Source organism: Coregonus clupeaformis, unplaced genomic scaffold (assembly GCF_020615455.1).
Source record: "Coregonus clupeaformis isolate EN_2021a unplaced genomic scaffold, ASM2061545v1 scaf1293, whole genome shotgun sequence".
Lineage (NCBI taxonomy): Eukaryota > Metazoa > Chordata > Actinopteri > Salmoniformes > Salmonidae > Coregonus > Coregonus clupeaformis.
The window spans coordinates 29727-47500 of record NW_025534747.1 but is presented as its reverse complement, the minus strand read 5'-3'; the positions used below and the strand labels follow the sequence as shown (position 1 = coordinate 47500).

Genomic DNA, 17774 nt, shown 5'->3' with positions numbered 1-17774 from the left:
TTAGAACAGAAAGAAGAGAGGGGAGAGGTAGCTTTTAGAACAGAAAGAAGAGAGGGGAGAGGTAGCTTTTAGAACAGAAAGAAGAGAGGGGAGGTAGCTTTTAGAACAGAAAGAAGAGGGGAGAGGTAGCTTTTAGAACAGAAAGAAGAAAGGAGAGGTAGCTTTTAGAACAGAAAGAAGAGAGGGGAGAGGTAGCTTTTAGAACAGAAAGAAGAGAGGGGAGAGGTAGCTTTTAGAACAGAAAGAAGAGAGGGGAGAGGTAGCTTTTAGAACATAAAGAAGAAAGGAGAGGTAGCTTTTAGAACAGAAAGAAGAGAGGGCAGAGGTAGCTTTTAGAACATAAAGAAGAGAGGAGAGGTAGCTTTTAGAACATAAAGAAGAAAGGAGAGGTAGCTTTTAGAACAGAAAGAAGAGAGGGAGAGGTAGCTTTTAGAACAGAAAGAAGAGAGGGGAGAGGTAGCTTTTAGAACAGAAAGAAGAGAGGGCAGAGGTAGCTTTTAGAACATAAAGAAGAGAGGAGAGGTAGCTTTTAGAACATAAAGAAGAAAGGAGAGGTAGCTTTTAGAACAGAAAGAAGAGAGGGGAGAGGTAGCTTTTAGAACAGAAAGAAGAGAGGGGAGAGGTAGCTTTTAGAACAGAAAGAAGAGAGGGGAGAGGTAGCTTTTAGAACAGAAAGAAGAGAGGGGAGAGGTAGCTTTTAGAACAGAAAGAAGAGGGGACAGGTAGCTTTTAGAACAGAAAGAAGAGAGGGGAGAGGTAGCTTTTAGAACAGAAAGAAGAGAGGGGAGAGGTAGCTTTTAGAACAGAAAGAAGAGAGGGGAGAGGTAGCTTTTAGAACAGAAAGAAGAGAGGGGAGAGGTAGCTTTTAGAACAGAAGAAGAGGGGAGAGGTAGCTTTTAGAACACACAACTATATAAAGTCAAGTTAAACATGACTCTTTCTGGAACAAAAACTTTGTTGATCGATACGGTGATGAGAGCTTCCTGTTATTTCAGACGGACATATCAAATAAATGTAGGCTACATGCATCGGTCTGCATGTGTGTGAGATAGTCAACATGTTGCTGATGCAGCATGTCATTGTGTCTCACCCAGTGTGCGAACAATGTGTTGCATATTGAACACGTTCATATGTTATGGTATGTTATACATCATGTATTACACAGTATACACAGCTGTATTCTCTCCACAGTGGTAGCCATGTTATTAGATGTTATGTTAAATACACTGCTCAAAAAAATAAAGGGAACACTTAAACAACACATCCTAGATCTGAATGAATGAAATAATCGTATTAAATACTTTTTTCTTTACATAGTTGAATGTGCTGACAACAAAATCACACAATAATTACCAATGGAAATCAAATGTATCAACCCATGGAGGTCTGGATTTGGAGTCACCCTCAAAATTAAAGTGGAAAACCACACTACAGGCTGATCCAACTTTGATGTAATGTCCTTAAAACAAGTCAAAATGAGGCTCAGTAGTGTGTGTGGCCTCCACGTGCCTGTATGACCTCCCTACAATGCCTGGGCATGCTCCTGATGAGGTGGCGGATGGTCTCCTGAGGGATCTCCTCCCAGACCTGGACTAAAGCATCCGCCAACTCCTGGACAGTCTGTGGTGGATGGAGCGAGACATGATGTGCTCAATTGGATTCAGGTCTGGGGAACGGGCGGGCCAGTCCATAGCATCAATGCCTTCCTCTTGCAGGAACTGCTGACACACTCCAGCCACATGAGGTCTAGCATTGTCTTGCATTAGGAGGAACCCAGGGCCAACCGCACCAGCATATGGTCTCACAAGGGGTCTGAGGATCTCATCTCGAGCACATGGAGGGCTGTGCGGCCCCCCAAAGAATTGCCACCCCACACCATGACTGACCCACCGCCAAACTGGTCATGCTGGAGGATGTTGCAGGCAGCAGAACGTTCTCCACGGCGTTTCCAGACTCTGTCACACGTGCTCAGTGTGAACCTGCTTTCATCTGTGAAGAGCACAGGGCGCCAGTGGCGAATTTGCCAATCTTGGTGTTCTCTGGCAAATGCCAAACGTCCTGCACGGTGTTGGGCTGTAAGCACAACCCCCACCTGTGGACGTCGGGCCTTCATACCACCCTCATGGAGTCTGTTTCTGACCGTTTGAGCAGACACATGCACATTTGTGGCCTGCTGGAGGTCATTTTGCAGGGCTCTGGCAGTGCTCCTCCTGCTCCTCCTTGCACAAAGGCGGAGGTAGCGGTCCTGCTGCTGGGTTGTTGCCCTCCTACAGCCTCCTCCACGTCTCCTGATGTACTGGCCTGTCTCCTGGTAGCGCCTCCATGCTCTGGACACTGACAGACACAGCAAACCTTCTTGCCACAGCTCGCATTGATGTGCCATCCTGGATGAGCTGCACTACCTGAGCCACTTGTGTGGGTTGTAGACTCCGTCTCATGCTACCACTAGAGTGAAAGCACCGCCAGCATTCAAAAGTGACCAAAACATCAGCCAGGAAGCATAGGAACTGAGAAGGGGTCTGTGGTCACCACCTGCAAAACCAGTCCTTTATTGGGGGTGTCTTGCTAATTGCCTATAATTTCCACCTGTTGTCTATTCCATTTGCACAACAGCATGTGAAATGTATTGTCAATCAGTGTTGCTTCCTAAGTGGACAGTTTGATTTCACAGAAGTGTGATTGACTTGGAGTTACATTGTGTTGTTTAAGTGTTCCCTTTATTTTTTTGAGCAGTGTATATATATATCTCACCAGGTATACACAGCTGTATTCTCTCCACAGTGGTAGTCATGTTATTAGATGTTATGGTATATATATATATATATATATCTCACCAGGTATACACAGCTGTATTCTCTCCACAGTGGTAGTCATGTTATTAGATGTTATGGTATATATATATATATATCTCACCAGGTATACACAGCTGTATTCTCTCCACAGTGGTAGTCATGTTATTAGATGTTATGGTATATATATATATATATATCTCACCAGGTATACACAGCTGTATTCTCTCCACAGTGGTAGTCATGTTATTAGATGTTATGGTATATATATATATATATTCTCACCAGGTATACACAGCTGTATTCTCTCCACAGTGGTAGTCATGTTATTAGATGTTATGGTATATTTTATATCTCACCAGGTATACACAGCTGTATTCTCTCCACAGTGGTAGTCATGTTATTAGATGTTATGGTATATATATATCTCACCAGGTATACACAGCTGTATTCTCTCCACAGTGGTAGTCATGTTATTAGATGTTATGGTATATATATATATATATCTCACCAGGTATACACAGCTGTATTCTCTCCACAGTGGTAGTCATGTTATTAGATGTTATGGTATATATATATATCTCACCAGGTATACACAGCTGTATTCTCTCCACAGTGGTAGCCATGTTCCTCTGCTGTATCCGACAGCGAATCACCTCCTCCGTTTGGGCTGTCACCTTACGTAAGAGAGGTCAAAGAGTGTAAGAACTCCCCAATTACCCAGAGAGGTCAGTCAGAGGTGCTTTCTGTCTCAATCTGTACCCCTCTGTCCTCTAACTTGACCACAGGCAACACAGGGACACGGGGACACGGGGACACAGGGACACGGGGACACGGGGACACAGGGACACGGGGACACGGGGACACGGGGACACAGGGACGGGGACACAGGGACACAGGCAACACTGACACAGGGACACAGGGACACGGGGACACGGGGACACAGGCAACACTGACACAGGGACACAGGGACACGGGGACACGGGGACACAGGGACACGGGGACACGGGGACACGGGGACACAGGGACACAGGCAACACTGACACAGGGACACGGGGACACGGGGACACAGGCAACACTGACACAGGGACACAGGGACACAGGGACACGGGGACACGGGGACACAGGCAACACTGACACAGGGACACAGGGACACGGGGACACAGGGACACGGGGACACAGGCAACACTGACACAGGGACACAGGGACACGGGGACACGGGGACACAGGCAACACTGACACAGGGACACGGGGACACAGGCAACACTGACACAGGGACACAGGGACACGGGGACACAGGGACACGGGGACACAGGCAACACTGACACAGGGACACAGGGACACAGGGACACAGGGACACGGGGACACAGGGACACACTCTTACCTCTCTGCCAGCGTCTTGCAGTCTTCTGTTTGTGTCAGTAACCTGGCCCTTCAAAAAAAACAAGATGGCTAATGGTTAGACAACTCCCTGTTGTAGCTGCTCACCTTGTCATCAGATCATCCTCCACGAGGACACAGTTAGACAACGGCAGGCACATTCTGATTCAATCTGCGACGGGAACTTGAACTTTTGGTCGGCGTCGAAAGCTTTTATGCGCAGGTAATAGCTTGACAGCCCTTTCCAACAGATTCTGTGACAAACTTCTCAATTCTACGTTGAGGATTTTTGAACTCTACTTGTCTCTGCAGGTCTTGTCAAACAAATTCAATGACCCAATTGACCAGTGGTCCCTTCCTGATAACCTCAATGAGCTCTCTGTACCATTCATTGTCTAGAGTGAAAGGCCCACTGCATTTTGTGGGTAATTAAACATTGGGTTTCAGAGCTGAATACAAACAGTCACTAGCTGGTTGATTCACAGAGTGGAGGGGTCCTGTGGTAACTCAGGCTGGGGTTAGGAGGACGACAGTAGGGATAGCAGGACCACAGAGAGAGCTTCCCACATCGCTCCCCACGTCTCATTAGCTCACGGTAATCAGGAAGCCATTTATTCTGTTTTTTTTTTAAAGTCTCATTAATCTGTGGGAGAAAGAGGGTCAGTGAGGTAGTTGATCTGCTGCCCTGTTAGCTGAACATGCTTCATACAGGGCAGTGGCTGGTCCAGTTCAAACCATCTCATCTAAAGACCACGTTCAGCTGGGGAAGAGAGCTAAAGAGATCTGGCCTGTGCCTCCAACCATCTGCTCACCTAAAGACCACGTTCAGCTGGGGAAGAGAGCTAAAGAGATCTGGCCTGTGCCTCCAACCAGCTGCTCACCTAAAGACCACGTTCAGCTGGGAAAGAGAGCTAAAGAGATCTGGCCTGTGCCTCCAACCATCTGCTCACCTAAAGACCACGTTCAGCTGGGAAAGAGAGCTAAAGAGATCTGGCCTGTGCCTCGGTGCAGCTGGGCTGGGGAACTTCTGCTCCTGATGTAATGCATCTCATTAGGTTACCTTAGACTGGCTCGGTCCTGGGGAGGGATCATTAGGTTACCTTAGACTGGCTCGGTCCTGGGGAGGGATCATTAGGTTACCTTAGACTGGCTCAGTCCTGGGGAGGGATCATTAGGTTACCTTAGACTGGCTCAGTCCTGGGGAGGAATCATTAGGTTAACTTAGACTGGCTCAGTCCTGGGGAGGGATCATTAGGTTACCTTAGACTGGCTCAGTCCTGGGGAGGGATCATTAGGTTACCTTAGACTGGCTCAGTCCTGGGGAGGGATCATTAGGTTACCTTAGACTGGCTCAGTCCTGGGGGAGGAATCATTAGGTTAACTTAGACTGGCTCAGTCCTGGGGAGGGATCATTAGGTTACCTTAGACTGGCTCAGTCCTGGGGAGGGATCATTAGGTTACCTTAGACTGGCTCAGTCCTGGGGGAGGGATCATTAGGTTACCTTAGACTGGCTCAGTGCTGGGGAGGGATCATTAGGTTACCTTAGACTGGCTCAGTCCTGGGGAGGGATCATTAGGTTACCTTAGACTGGCTCAGTCCTGGGGAGGGATCATTAGGTTACCTTAGACTGGCTCAGTCCTGGGGAGGGATCATTAGGTTACCTTAGACTGGCTCAGTCCTGGGGGAGGAATCATTAGGTTAACTTAGACTGGCTCAGTCCTGGGGAGGGATCATTAGGTTAACTTAGACTGGCTCAGTCCTGGGGGAGGCATCATTAGGTTAACTTAGACTGGCTCAGTCCTGGGGGAGGAATCATTAGGTTAACTTAGACTGGCTCAGTCCTGGGGAGGGATCATTAGGTTACCTTAGACTGGCTCAGTCCTGGGGAGGGATCATTAGGTTACCTTAGACTGGCTCAGTCCTGGGGAGGGATCATTAGGTTACCTTAGACTGGCTCAGTCCTGGGGAGGGATCATTAGGTTACCTTAGACTGGCTCCGGACCAGGCCCTAACCCCCAGGACTAGAACGAGGAAGAGACGGTGCAGGAGAGCCAAACGAGAGGTCTCCATGACGAGACTACGTTGGGGGGGGCAAATAAACAGCCTCTACGCTCCGTTCTATTGGCCAACGTACAATAACTAGAAAACCGACTGGTGGCTGAACAAGGACATGGATAATATAGATCTAGGTGGTTTTTCTCTGCATCGTCACCGAACGGCAGCTTAGGGTAAGGTTAAGGGGGAGGTGTGTGTCTCCTTGTTAACAACAGCTGGTTTTTCTCTGCATCGTCACCGAACGGAAGCTTAGGGTAAGGTTAAGGGGGAGGTGTGTGTCTCCTTGTTAACAACAGCTGGTTTTTCTCTGCATCGTCACCGAACGGAAGCTTAGGGTAAGGTTAAGGGGAGGTGTGTGTCTCCTTGTTAACAACAGCTGGTTTTTCTCTGCATCGTCACCGAACGGAAGCTTAGGGTAAGGTTAAGGGGGAGGTGTGTGTCTCCTTGTTAACAACAGCTGGTTTTTCTCTGCATCGTCACCGAACGGCAGCTTAGGGTAAGGTTAAGGGGGAGGTGTGTGTCTCCTTGTTAACAACAGCTGGTTTTTCTCTGCATCGTCACCGAACGGAAGCTTAGGGTAAGGTTAAGGGGGAGGTGTGTGTCTCCTTGTTAACAACAGCTGGTTTTTCTCTGCATCGTCACCGAACGGCAGCTTAGGGTAAGGTTAAGGGGGAGGTGTGTGTCTCCTTGTTAACAACAGCTGTTTTTTCTCTGCATCGTCACCGAACGGCAGCTTAGGGTAAGGTTAAGGGGAGGGGTGTGTCTCCTTGTTAACAACAGCTGGTTTTTCTCTGCATCGTCACCGAACGGCAGCTTAGGGTAAGGTTAAGGGGGAGGGGTGTGTCTCCTTGTTAACAACAGCTGTTTTTTCTCTGCATCGTCACCGAACGGCAGCTTAGGGTAAGGTTAAGGGCGAGGTGTGTGTCTCCTTGTTAACAACAGCTGGTTTCTCTCTGCATCGCCACCGAACGGCAGCTTAGGGTAAGGTTAAGGGGGAGGTGTGTGTCTCCTTGTTAACAACAGCTGGTTTTTCTCTGCATCGTCACCGAACGGCAGCTTAGGGTAAGGTTAAGGGGGAGGTGTGTGTCTCCTTGTTAACAACAGCTGGTTTTTCTCTGCATCGCCACCGAACGGCAGCTTAGGGTAAGGTTAAGGGGGAGGTGTGTGTCTCCTTGTTAACAACAGCTGGTGGGCGAACTCTAATGTTAACGGTGCACTATGCAGAAATCGCTCCGCCATTTCCTGGTTGCTAAAATTCAAATAGTTGGCCTAATTTCAGTTTATGTGACAAAACAAGCAGGTATAGTATAGAGCAGGGATCATCAACTAGATTCAGTCGCGGGCCGTTTTTTCTTGAGCGGATGGTCGGGGGGCCGGAACATAACTACAAATAATTTGTAGACTGCAAATTGACCACAAGAAGCCCAAACAGATATGTTTGACTAAAACATAATAATTTAAAACCTTGCATACATTTGTATACGATCACGTGTCTCTCTATTATGTGTGGGAATACTGGGGAACAGATTTCCAAAATGTAAATCACTTGGAACTGATTTCCTGTTGTTTTTACAGTCAGTCATGTCCAACAATGAAAATAAAAAATAAATATTTTGTATTATAATTTTTTGCTCAGAAAACTTGGGCGGCCAAATAAAACCACCAGCCGCCAGTTGGGGAACCCTGGTAGAGAAAATCATTGTACCATCTAAAACGCTGTCAAATATATTTTCCATAACCAAAAACATTGTATTTTCAGTTGTTTGACGCTGGTGTAAAAAACAACCTACACTGAGTATACAAAACATTAAGAACACCTTCCTAATATTGAGTTGCACCCCCTTTTGCCCTCAGAACAGCCTCAATTCGCCGGGGCACGGACTCTACAAGGTGTCGAAAGGGTTCCACGGGGATGCTGGCCCATGTTGACTCCAATGCTTCCCACAGTTGTGTCAAGTTGGCTGGATGTCCTTTGGGTGGTGGACCATTCTTGATACACAAAGGAAACTGTTGAGCGTGAAAAACCCAGCAGCGTTGCAGTTCTTGACACAAACCGGTGCGCCTGGCACCTACTACCATACCCCGTTCAAAGGCACTTAAATCTTTTGTCTTGCCCATTCACCCTCTGAATGGCACACATACACAATCCATGTCTCAATTGTCTCAAGGCTTAAAAACCCTTCTTTAACCTGTCTCCTCCCCTTCATCTACACTGATTGAAGTGGATTTAACAGGTGACATCAATAAGGGATCATAGCTTTCACCTGGACAGTCTGTCAGGGAAAGAGCACAGCACTAACCGTACTATTTGTGACGTAAATTGAGTGTGTAGTATGCTCATTGGTCATAGTATGGATATAGTTAGAATGCCAAAAGTTCCCGGATGTCGTACTACATTCGCCAAAATTCAAAGTATCCAAGCAGTGGACACTATTTCCGTGCTTTTAAGGCCCATAATGCAATTCTTCAGAAAATGGGCGTGGCTTCACAACATTTTCAGATTTGACGAAAATGGCGGAAAATATGCAGCCGAAGTCCGACGAGAGCGGATACAAATGTAAGTCCAAAAAGTAAATAAATATTAATTAATTGCTTTAACTGATAATGACAAAGGGAGTTTTTCCTAGCCACCGTGCTTCTACATCTGCATTGCTTGCCGTTTGGGGTTTTAGGCTGGGTTTCTGTATAGCACTGCTAAAAAGGGCTTTATAAATACATTTGATTGATTGATGTTGAAAAATGTAATGACTTTTCAAATAAGTTATGTTACACGTTACGTTAGCTACACTAGCCTTACGAACCGCATATCATTATAGCAGTTACTTGTGGTCCTCTGTAGCTCAGCTGGTAGAACATGGCGTTTGTAACGTCAGGGTAGTGGGTTCGATCCCCGGGACCACCCATACGTAAAAATGTATGCACACATGACTAAGTCGCTTTGGATAAAAGCGTCTGCTAAATGGCATTATTATTATTATTATTATTATTGTATGTACCGGTATGTTAGCTAGCTACCTAACGTTAGTTGGCTCCTAATACATCGAACTTGCCAGTATATTAACTATATGCTATCTAACTAAACGGCCCAACGTTTATTGACTTGATTATTCACATCATTCTTAGCTTAGCGAAGTGGTATAGTCGCTGTGCGTTCTCAATGGACATTGATAATGAAGTCGTAAGATGTCTAGCTAGTAATGTTGTTATGCTAACAAGCTAGCAAGAGGTTGCATAGCAACAGCATTAACTTCCTGTAGACAGGCAAAGCGCTAGTACACCAAATGAAAGGATACTGTTTGTTTACAGTATACTAACATTAACTAATATTATATACTCATTAAGTATGTAGTATACAGTATGTTAGTATGGGTATTCGAACACAGCTCTGGTGTCCTTAATGTTTTGCACACTGAGTGTGAGAAGGGGACAGGGCCTGGGGGGACTGGGCCTGGGGGGGACAGGGCCTGGGGGGACAGGGCCTGGGGGGACAGGGCCTGGGGGGACAGGGCCTGGGGGGACAGGGCCTGGGGGGACTGGGCCTGGGGGGGACTGGGCCTGGGGGGACAGGGCCTGGGGGGACAGGGCCTGGGGGGACTGGGGCCTGGGGGGGACTGGGCCTGGGGGGACTGGGCCTGGGGGGACTGGGCCTGGGAGGGGACTGGGCCTGGGGGGGACTGGGCCTGGGGGGACTGGGCCTGGGGGACTGGGCCTGGGGGGACTGGGCCTGGGGGGACAGGGCCTGGGGGGACTGGGCCTGGGGGGACTGGGCCTGGGGGGACTGGGCCTGGGGGGACTGGGCCTGGGAGGGGGACTGGGCCTGGGGGGACTGGGCCTGGGGGGACTGGGCCTGGGGGGACAGGGCCTGGGGGGGACTGGGCCTGGGGGGGACAGGGCCTGGGGGACAGGGCCTGGGGGGACAGAGGCCTGGGGGGACTGGGCCTGGGGGGGACAGGGCCTGGGGGGACAGGGCCTGGGGGGACAGGGCCTGGGGGGACTGGGCCTGGGGGACTGGGCCTGGGGGGCAGGGCCTGGGGGGACAGGGCCTGGGGGGACTGGGCCTGGGGGGACTGGGCCTGGGGGGACTGGGCCTGGGGGGACTGGGCCTGGGAGGGGGACTGGGCCTGGGGGGACTGGGCCTGGGGGGACTGGGCCTGGGGGGGACTGGGCCTGGGGGAACAGGGCCTGGGGGGGACTGGGCCTGGGGGGACTGGGCCTGGGGGGACTGGGCCTGGGGGGACTGGGCCTGGGAGGGGACTGGGCCTGGGGGGACTGGGCCTGGGGGGACTGGGCCTGGGGGGACTGGGCCTGGGGGGACAGGGCCTGGGGGGACTGGGCCTGGGGGGACTGGGCCTGGGGGGACTGGGCCTGGGGGGACTGGGCCTGGGAGGGGGACTGGGCCTGGGGGGACTGGGCCTGGGGGGACTGGGCCTGGGGGGACAGGGCCTGGGGGACTGGGCCTGGGAGGACTGGGCCTGGGGGGACTGGGCCTGGGGGGACTGGGCCTGGGGGGACTGGGCCTGGGGGGACAGGGCCTGGGGGAGAGGGCCTGGGGGGGACTGGGCCTGGGGGGACTGGGCCTGGGGGACTGGGCCTGGGGGGACAGGGCCTGGGGGGACAGGGCCTGGGGGGAGAGGGCCTGGGGGGACTGGGCCTGGGGGGGACAGGGCCTGGGGGGACAGGGCCTGGGGGGACAGGGCCTGGGGGGACAGGGCCTGGGGGGGACAGGGCCTGGGGGGACTGGGCCTGGGGGGACAGGGCCTGGGGGGACTGGGCCTGGGGGGGACAGGGCCTGGGGGGACAGGGCCTGGGGGACAGGGCCTGGGGGACAGGGCCTGGGGGGGGACAGGGCCTGGGGGGGACTGGGCGTACGTGACCAGAGAACATTACATCTTTGCATAGACATTAAGTGGGAAATTATGCACTGCTATCCCTGGTTGAACAAAGAGGTAGACTAGATTGATCCACTGCGATCCCTGGTTGAACAAAGAGGTAGACTAGATTGATCCACTGCGATCCCTGGTTGAACAAAGAGGTAGACTAGATTGATCCACTGCGATCCCTGGTTGAACAAAGAGGTAGACTAGATTGATCCACTGCGATCCCTGGTTGAACAAAGAGGTAGACTAGATTGATCCACTGCGATCCCTGGTTGAACAAAGAGGTAGACTAGATTGATCCACTGCGATCCCTGGTTGAACAAAGAGGTAGACTAGATTGATCCACTGCGATCCCTGGTTGAACAAAGAGGTAGACTAGATTGATCCACTGCGATCCCTGGTTGAACAAAGAGGTAGACTAGATTGATCCACTGCGATCCCTGGTTGAACAAAGAGGTAGACTAGATTGATCCACTGCGATCCCTGGTTGAACAAAGAGGTAGACTAGATTGATCCACTGCGATCCCTGGTTGAACAAAGAGGTAGACTAGATTGATCCACTGCGATCCCTGGTTGAACAAAGAGGTAGACTAGATTGATCCACTGCGATCCCTGGTTGAACAAAGAGGTAGACTAGATTGATCCACTGCGATCCCTGGTTGAACAAAGAGGTAGACTAGATTGATCCACTGCGATCCCTGGTTGAACAAAGAGGTAGACTAGATTGATCCACTGCGATCCCTGGTTGAACAAAGAGGTAGACTAGATTGATCCACTGCGATCCCTGGTTGAACAAAGAGGTAGACTAGATTGATCCACTGCGATCCCTGGTTGAACAAAGAGGTAGACTAGATTGATCCACTGCGATCCCTGGTTGAACAAAGAGGTAGACTAGATTGATCCACTGCGATCCCTGGTTGAACAAAGAGGTAGACTAGATTGATCCACTGCGATCCCTGGTTGAACAAAGAGGTAGACTAGATTGATCCACTGCGATCCCTGGTTGAACAAAGAGGTAGACTAGATTGATCCACTGCGATCCCTGGTTGAACAAAGAGGTAGACTAGATTGATCCACTGCGATCCCTGGTTGAACAAAGAGGTAGACTAGATTGATCCACTGCGATCCCTGGTTGAACAAAGAGGTAGACTAGATTGATCCACTGCGATCCCTGGTTGAACAAAGAGGTAGACTAGATTGATCCACTGCGATCCCTGGTTGAACAAAGAGGTAGACTAGATTGATCCACTGCTATCCCTGGTTGAACAAAGAGGTAGACTAGATTGATCCACTGCGATCCCTGGTTGAACAAAGAGGTAGACTAGATTGATCCACTGCGATCCCTGGTTGAACAAAGAGGTAGACTAGATTGATCCACTGCGATCCCTGGTTGAACAAAGAGGTAGACTAGATTGATCCACTGCGATCCCTGGTTGAACAAAGAGGTAGACTAGATTGATCCACTGCGATCCCTGGTTGAACAAAGAGGTAGACTAGATTGATCCACTGCTATCCCTGGTTGAACAAAGAGGTAGACTAGATTGGACTCTAACCTCAACACAGTAATAACTTCTGAGCAGACCTGGATCCTGTTTGATGTGTTGTGATGAACTGCTCAGAATCATATCAACCATGTACTGACCGTGCCTGTGATATCTGGTTGTCTCACCTAGCTAGAAGATGAATGCTGGATAACAGCTAAATGATTGAAATGTAAAATGTATGTTTAGTGAGATAGTTTCCATTTCTTTAGCTCTGGGTCTCCTTTTCTCACCATCAGTTTCTCTGCGTCAGCGCGGACCTTGAGCAGCTCAGTGATGGCATCCACAAACCCCTGGTGGTGGAAGTTACACATCTTCTCAATCTCTCGGTCATGGTTTCGGATCCTGACCTCAAGCTTCTCCATAAACCTCTTGTGGGCATTGGGCTGGTCATCGTACACAGATCTGAAACAGAAGATCAGGGAACAGCGGAGTTAGATCTGAAACAGAAGATCAGGGAACAGCGGAGTTAGATCTGAAACAGAAGATCAGGGAACAGCGGAGTTAGATCTGAAACAGAAGATCAGGGAACAGCGGAGTTAGATCTGAAACAGAAGATCAGGGAACAGCGGAGTTAGGATTGGGGTTACAGACAGACATTCCTGGACTAAAACACAGCAATGAGCCAACAGCAAGGCTGTGAAGACACACACCTAGTCATGGTTGATTATGGAATAAGTTTACCTAATTCAGGGTTCTCCCCAGGATTATATATATTTTTTTTTTACAAGGTGGTGCTGCAGAGTTCAGCGGGGGGAGGCCCGGTGGGGAGGTCCTATAATCTAGAGTGGTGCTGCTGAGTCCAGCGGGGGGAGGCCCGGTGGGGAGGCCCGGTGGGGAGGTCCTGTAATCTAGAGTGGTGCTGCTGAGTCCAGCGGGGGGAGGCCCGGTGGGGAGTGGGGGGAGGCCCAGTGGGGAGGTCCTGTAATCTAGAGTGGTGCTGCTGAGTCCAGCGGGGGGAGGCCCGGTGGGGAGGCCCGGTGGGGAGGTCCTGTAATCTAGAGTGGTGCTGCTGAGTCCAGCGGGGGAGGCCCGGTGGGGAGGTCCTATAATCTAGAGTGGTGCTGCAGAGTTCAGCGGGGGGAGGCCCGGTGGGGAGGCCCGGTGGGGAGGTCCTGTAATCTAGAGTGGTGCTGCTGAGTCCAGCGGGGGGAGGCCCGGTGGGGAGTGGAGCAAAAAATGGCCTTAAAATACCAATAAAGTAAAAAATAATAAAATAAACATTTGTCTTATTTTTTGGTACATATTGGAGCAGCCAGTCCACAAGGTGGCGCAGCACCCCACTTACATTATTGATTATGAGGCTAAAGCTTGACTAATAGTAGGCCACATCAGCCGTTACACTGAGCCATCAATCAGTGCTTGACCCTCTTTCCTTCATACTCTCTCCGGTGGTCCCTGATACCTGTCATAACTCATAGGAACCCTCTGGTGGTCCCAGATACCTGTCCTAACTAATAGGAACTCTCTGGTGGTCCCAGATACCTGTCATAACTCATAGGAACTCTCTCTGGTGGTCCCAGATACCTGTCATAACTCATAGGAACCCTCTCTGGTGGTCCCAGATACCTGTCATAACTCATAGGAACTCTCTCTGGTGGTCCCAGATACCTGTCATAACTCATAGGAACTCTCTCTGGTGGTCCCAGATACCTGTCATAACTCATAGGAACTCTCTCTGGTGGTCCCAGATACCTGTCATAACTCATAGGAACCCTCTCTGGTGGTCCCAGATACCTGTCATAACTCATAGGAACCCTCTCTGGTGGTCCCAGACACCTGTCATAACTCATAGGAACTCTGGTGGTCCCAGATACCTGTCATAACTCATAGGAACTCTCTGGTGGTCCCAGATACCTGTCATAACTCATAGGAACTCTGGTGGTCCCAGATACCTGTCATAACTCATAGGAACCCTCTCTGGTGGTCCCAGATACCTGTCATAACTCATAGGAACTCTGGTGGTCCCCGATACCTGTCATAACTCATAGGAACCCTCTCTGGTGGTCCCAGATACCTGTCATAACTCATAGGAACCCTCTCTGGTGGTCCCAGATACCTGTCATAACTCATAGGAACTCTCTCTGGTGGTCCCAGATACCTGTCATAACTCATAGGAACTCTCTCTGGTGGTCCCAGATACCTGTCATAACTCATAGGAACCCTCTCTGGTGGTCCCAGATACCTGTCATAACTCATAGGAACTCTCTCTGGTGGTCCCAGATACCTGTCATAACTCATAGGAACCCTCTCTGGTGGTCCCAGATACCTGTCATAACTCATGGAACCCTCTCTGGTGGTCCCAGATACCTGTCATAACTCATAGGAACCCTCTCTGGTGGTCCCTGATACCTGTCATAACTCATAGGAACTCTCTCTGGTGGTCCCAGATACCTGTCATAACTCATAGGAACCCTCTCTGGTGGTCCCAGATACCTGTCATAACTCATAGGAACCCTCTCTGGTGGTCCCAGATACCTGTCATAACTCATAGGAACCCTCTCTGGTGGTCCCAGATACCTGTCATAACTCATAGGAGCTCTCTCTGGTGGTCCCAGATACCTGTCATAACTCATAGGAACTCTCTCTGGTGGTCCCAGATACCTGTCATAACTCATAGGAACCCTCTCTGGTGGTCCCAGATACCTGTCATAACTCATGGAACTCTCTCTGGTGGTCCCAGATACCTGTCATAACTCATAGGAACCCTCTCTGGTGGTCCCAGATACCCGTCATAACTCATAGGAACTCTAGTGGTCCCAGATACCTGTCATAACTCATAGGAACCCTCTCTGGTGGTCCCAGATACCTGTCATAACTCATAGGAACCCTCTCTGGTGGTCCCAGATACCTGTCATAACTCATAGGAACCCTCTCTGGTGGTCCCAGATACCTGTCATAACTCATAGGAACCCTCTCTGGTGGTCCCAGATACCTGTCATAACTCATAGGAACCCTCTCTGGTGGTCCCAGATACCTGTCATAACTCATAGGAACTACAGTGCATTCGGAAAGTATTCAGACCCCTTGACTTTTTCCACATTTTGTTACGCTACAGCCTTATTCTAAAATGGATTAAATAGTTTTTCCCCACTCATCAATCTACACACAATACCCCATAATGGCAAAGCAAAAACAGATTTTTAGAAATCTGTCTGAGGTCCTGAGCGCTCTGGAGCAGGTTTTCATCGAGCCAACAGTGTGGGCTGGGCTGAGATATCACCTAACCACCAGTGTGGACTGGGCTGGACTGAGATATCACCTAACCACCAGTGTGGGCTGGGCTAAAATATCACCTAACCACCAGTGTGGGCTGGGCTGGGATGAGATATCACCTAACCAACAGTGTGGGCTGGGCTGAGATATCACCTAACCAACCGTGTGGGCTGGGTTGGGCTGGGCTGAGATATCACCTAACCACCAGTGTGGGCTGGGCTGGGCTGAGATATCACCTAACCACCAGTGTGGGCTGGGCTGGGCTGAGATATCACCTAACCAACAGTGTGGGCTGGGCTGGGATGAGATATCACCTAACCAACAGTGTGGGCTGGGCTGAGATATCACCTAACCAACAGTGTGGGCTGGGCTGCTGTGGGACACAGTGAAGGGAGGGCTTGGATAGCCAGTTCACTACTTTGCACACAAAGCCTAAAGTTAGTCCTTTAAAGTCAGCGGGCGGCAGAAGTACTGGGTCACTATAAGAGACTGAAGCTACATGATCCTTCTACCAGAGAGTCATAAGGCCGTCTGATGGCTAAACAAACACCAAGCAGGGGATGGTGTGTGACCTGGGAAACTAAAGAATAGGCTTGAAAGAGCTGTCCAGTTTGTCAACCTAGGACTCCCCCTACTGGACAGAAGCAGAACAGCCACAGCAGAACCAGGAAGAGAAAAGGGACTAGTCAGTCTAGATAACCGTGTAGGAAGGAGCAACCGGGGCTACGAACGGGCAAACGCTTAAAACCAAATCGGGATCCTTAACGATGACAAAAATCCCTAACCAAAAAACTACATTTAAATCACAGTGCAGTTATCACAAACCCTTGTTTTCTGTGTTATAGCCTAACTAGACGATAGGCTGTAAAGGCCTGAGGAAGTTGTCATTTAAATGAAGACAGCCATACGAAGTAGAAGCAGACAGTAAAACAGCATAGTGGCTCCATTTCCACAACAACTAAGAGCGTTGAAGCGCGAGGCTCAACTTCTCCTCTGTTTTGGTGCCCTGGCTACCACCATGATCAGCGTGAAGCCAACCCGTGCACATCAACAGATATTGTGTGTGACTGAAGTGTTGCGTCTCACTCATCTCAATATCCTGGACTATTCATTGATGACAGGCCCTGCTTCACTGAAGTTGCGAGATACAGCTTTTGTATGTCTGGTGGCTGACCTGCCTATACTGATAGATAGGCCTAGTGCAGGGTTCTGTCTGGTGGCTGACCTGCCTATACTGATAGATAGGCCTAGTGCACGGTTCTGTCTGGTGGCTGACCTGCCTATACTGATAGATAGGCCTAGTGCAGGGTTCTGACTGTCTGTCTGGTGGCTGACCTGCCTATACTGATAGATAGGCCTAGTGCAGGGTTCTGTCTGTCTGGTGGCCGACCTGCCTATACTGATAGATAGGACTAGTGCACGGTTCTGACTGTCTGTCTGGTGGCTGACCTGCCTATACTGATAGATAGGCCTAGTGCACGGTTCTGACTGTCTGTCTGGTGGCTGACCTGCCTATACTGATAGATAGGCCTAGTGTACGGTTCTGACTGTCTGTCTGGTGGCTGACCTGCCTATACTGATAGATAGGCCTAGTGCAGGGTTCTGACTGTCTGTCTGGTGGCTGACCTGCCTATACTGATAGATAGGCCTAGTGCACGGTTCTGACTGTCTGTCTGGTGGCTGACCTGCCTATACTGATAGATAGGCCTAGTGCACGGTTCTGTCTGGTGGCTGACCTGCCTATACTGATAGATAGGCCTAGTGCAGGGTTCTGACTGTCTGTCTGGTGGCTGACCTGCCTATACTGATAGATAGGCCTAGTGCACGGTTCTGTCTGGTGGCTGACCTGCCTATACTGATAGATAGGCCTAGTGCAGGGTTCTGACTGTCTGTCTGGTGGCTGACCTGCCTATAC

General features: G+C 50.1%; 1 protein-coding gene across 1 annotated transcript in view; it reads right to left on the bottom strand.

The window, feature by feature from the left end:
* The window catches only part of LOC121578623 (exocyst complex component 6), a 110329-nt gene extending 94695 nt beyond the window's left edge, over positions 1-15634 (bottom strand). The window contains 4 exon segments of the mRNA XM_045217964.1: positions 3376-3466; positions 4174-4221; positions 12877-13048; positions 15411-15634. Of these exon segments, the coding sequence (XP_045073899.1) occupies positions 3376-3466; positions 4174-4221; positions 12877-13048; positions 15411-15634 (535 nt within the window).
* Positions 15635-17774: the final 2140 nt, after the last annotated feature.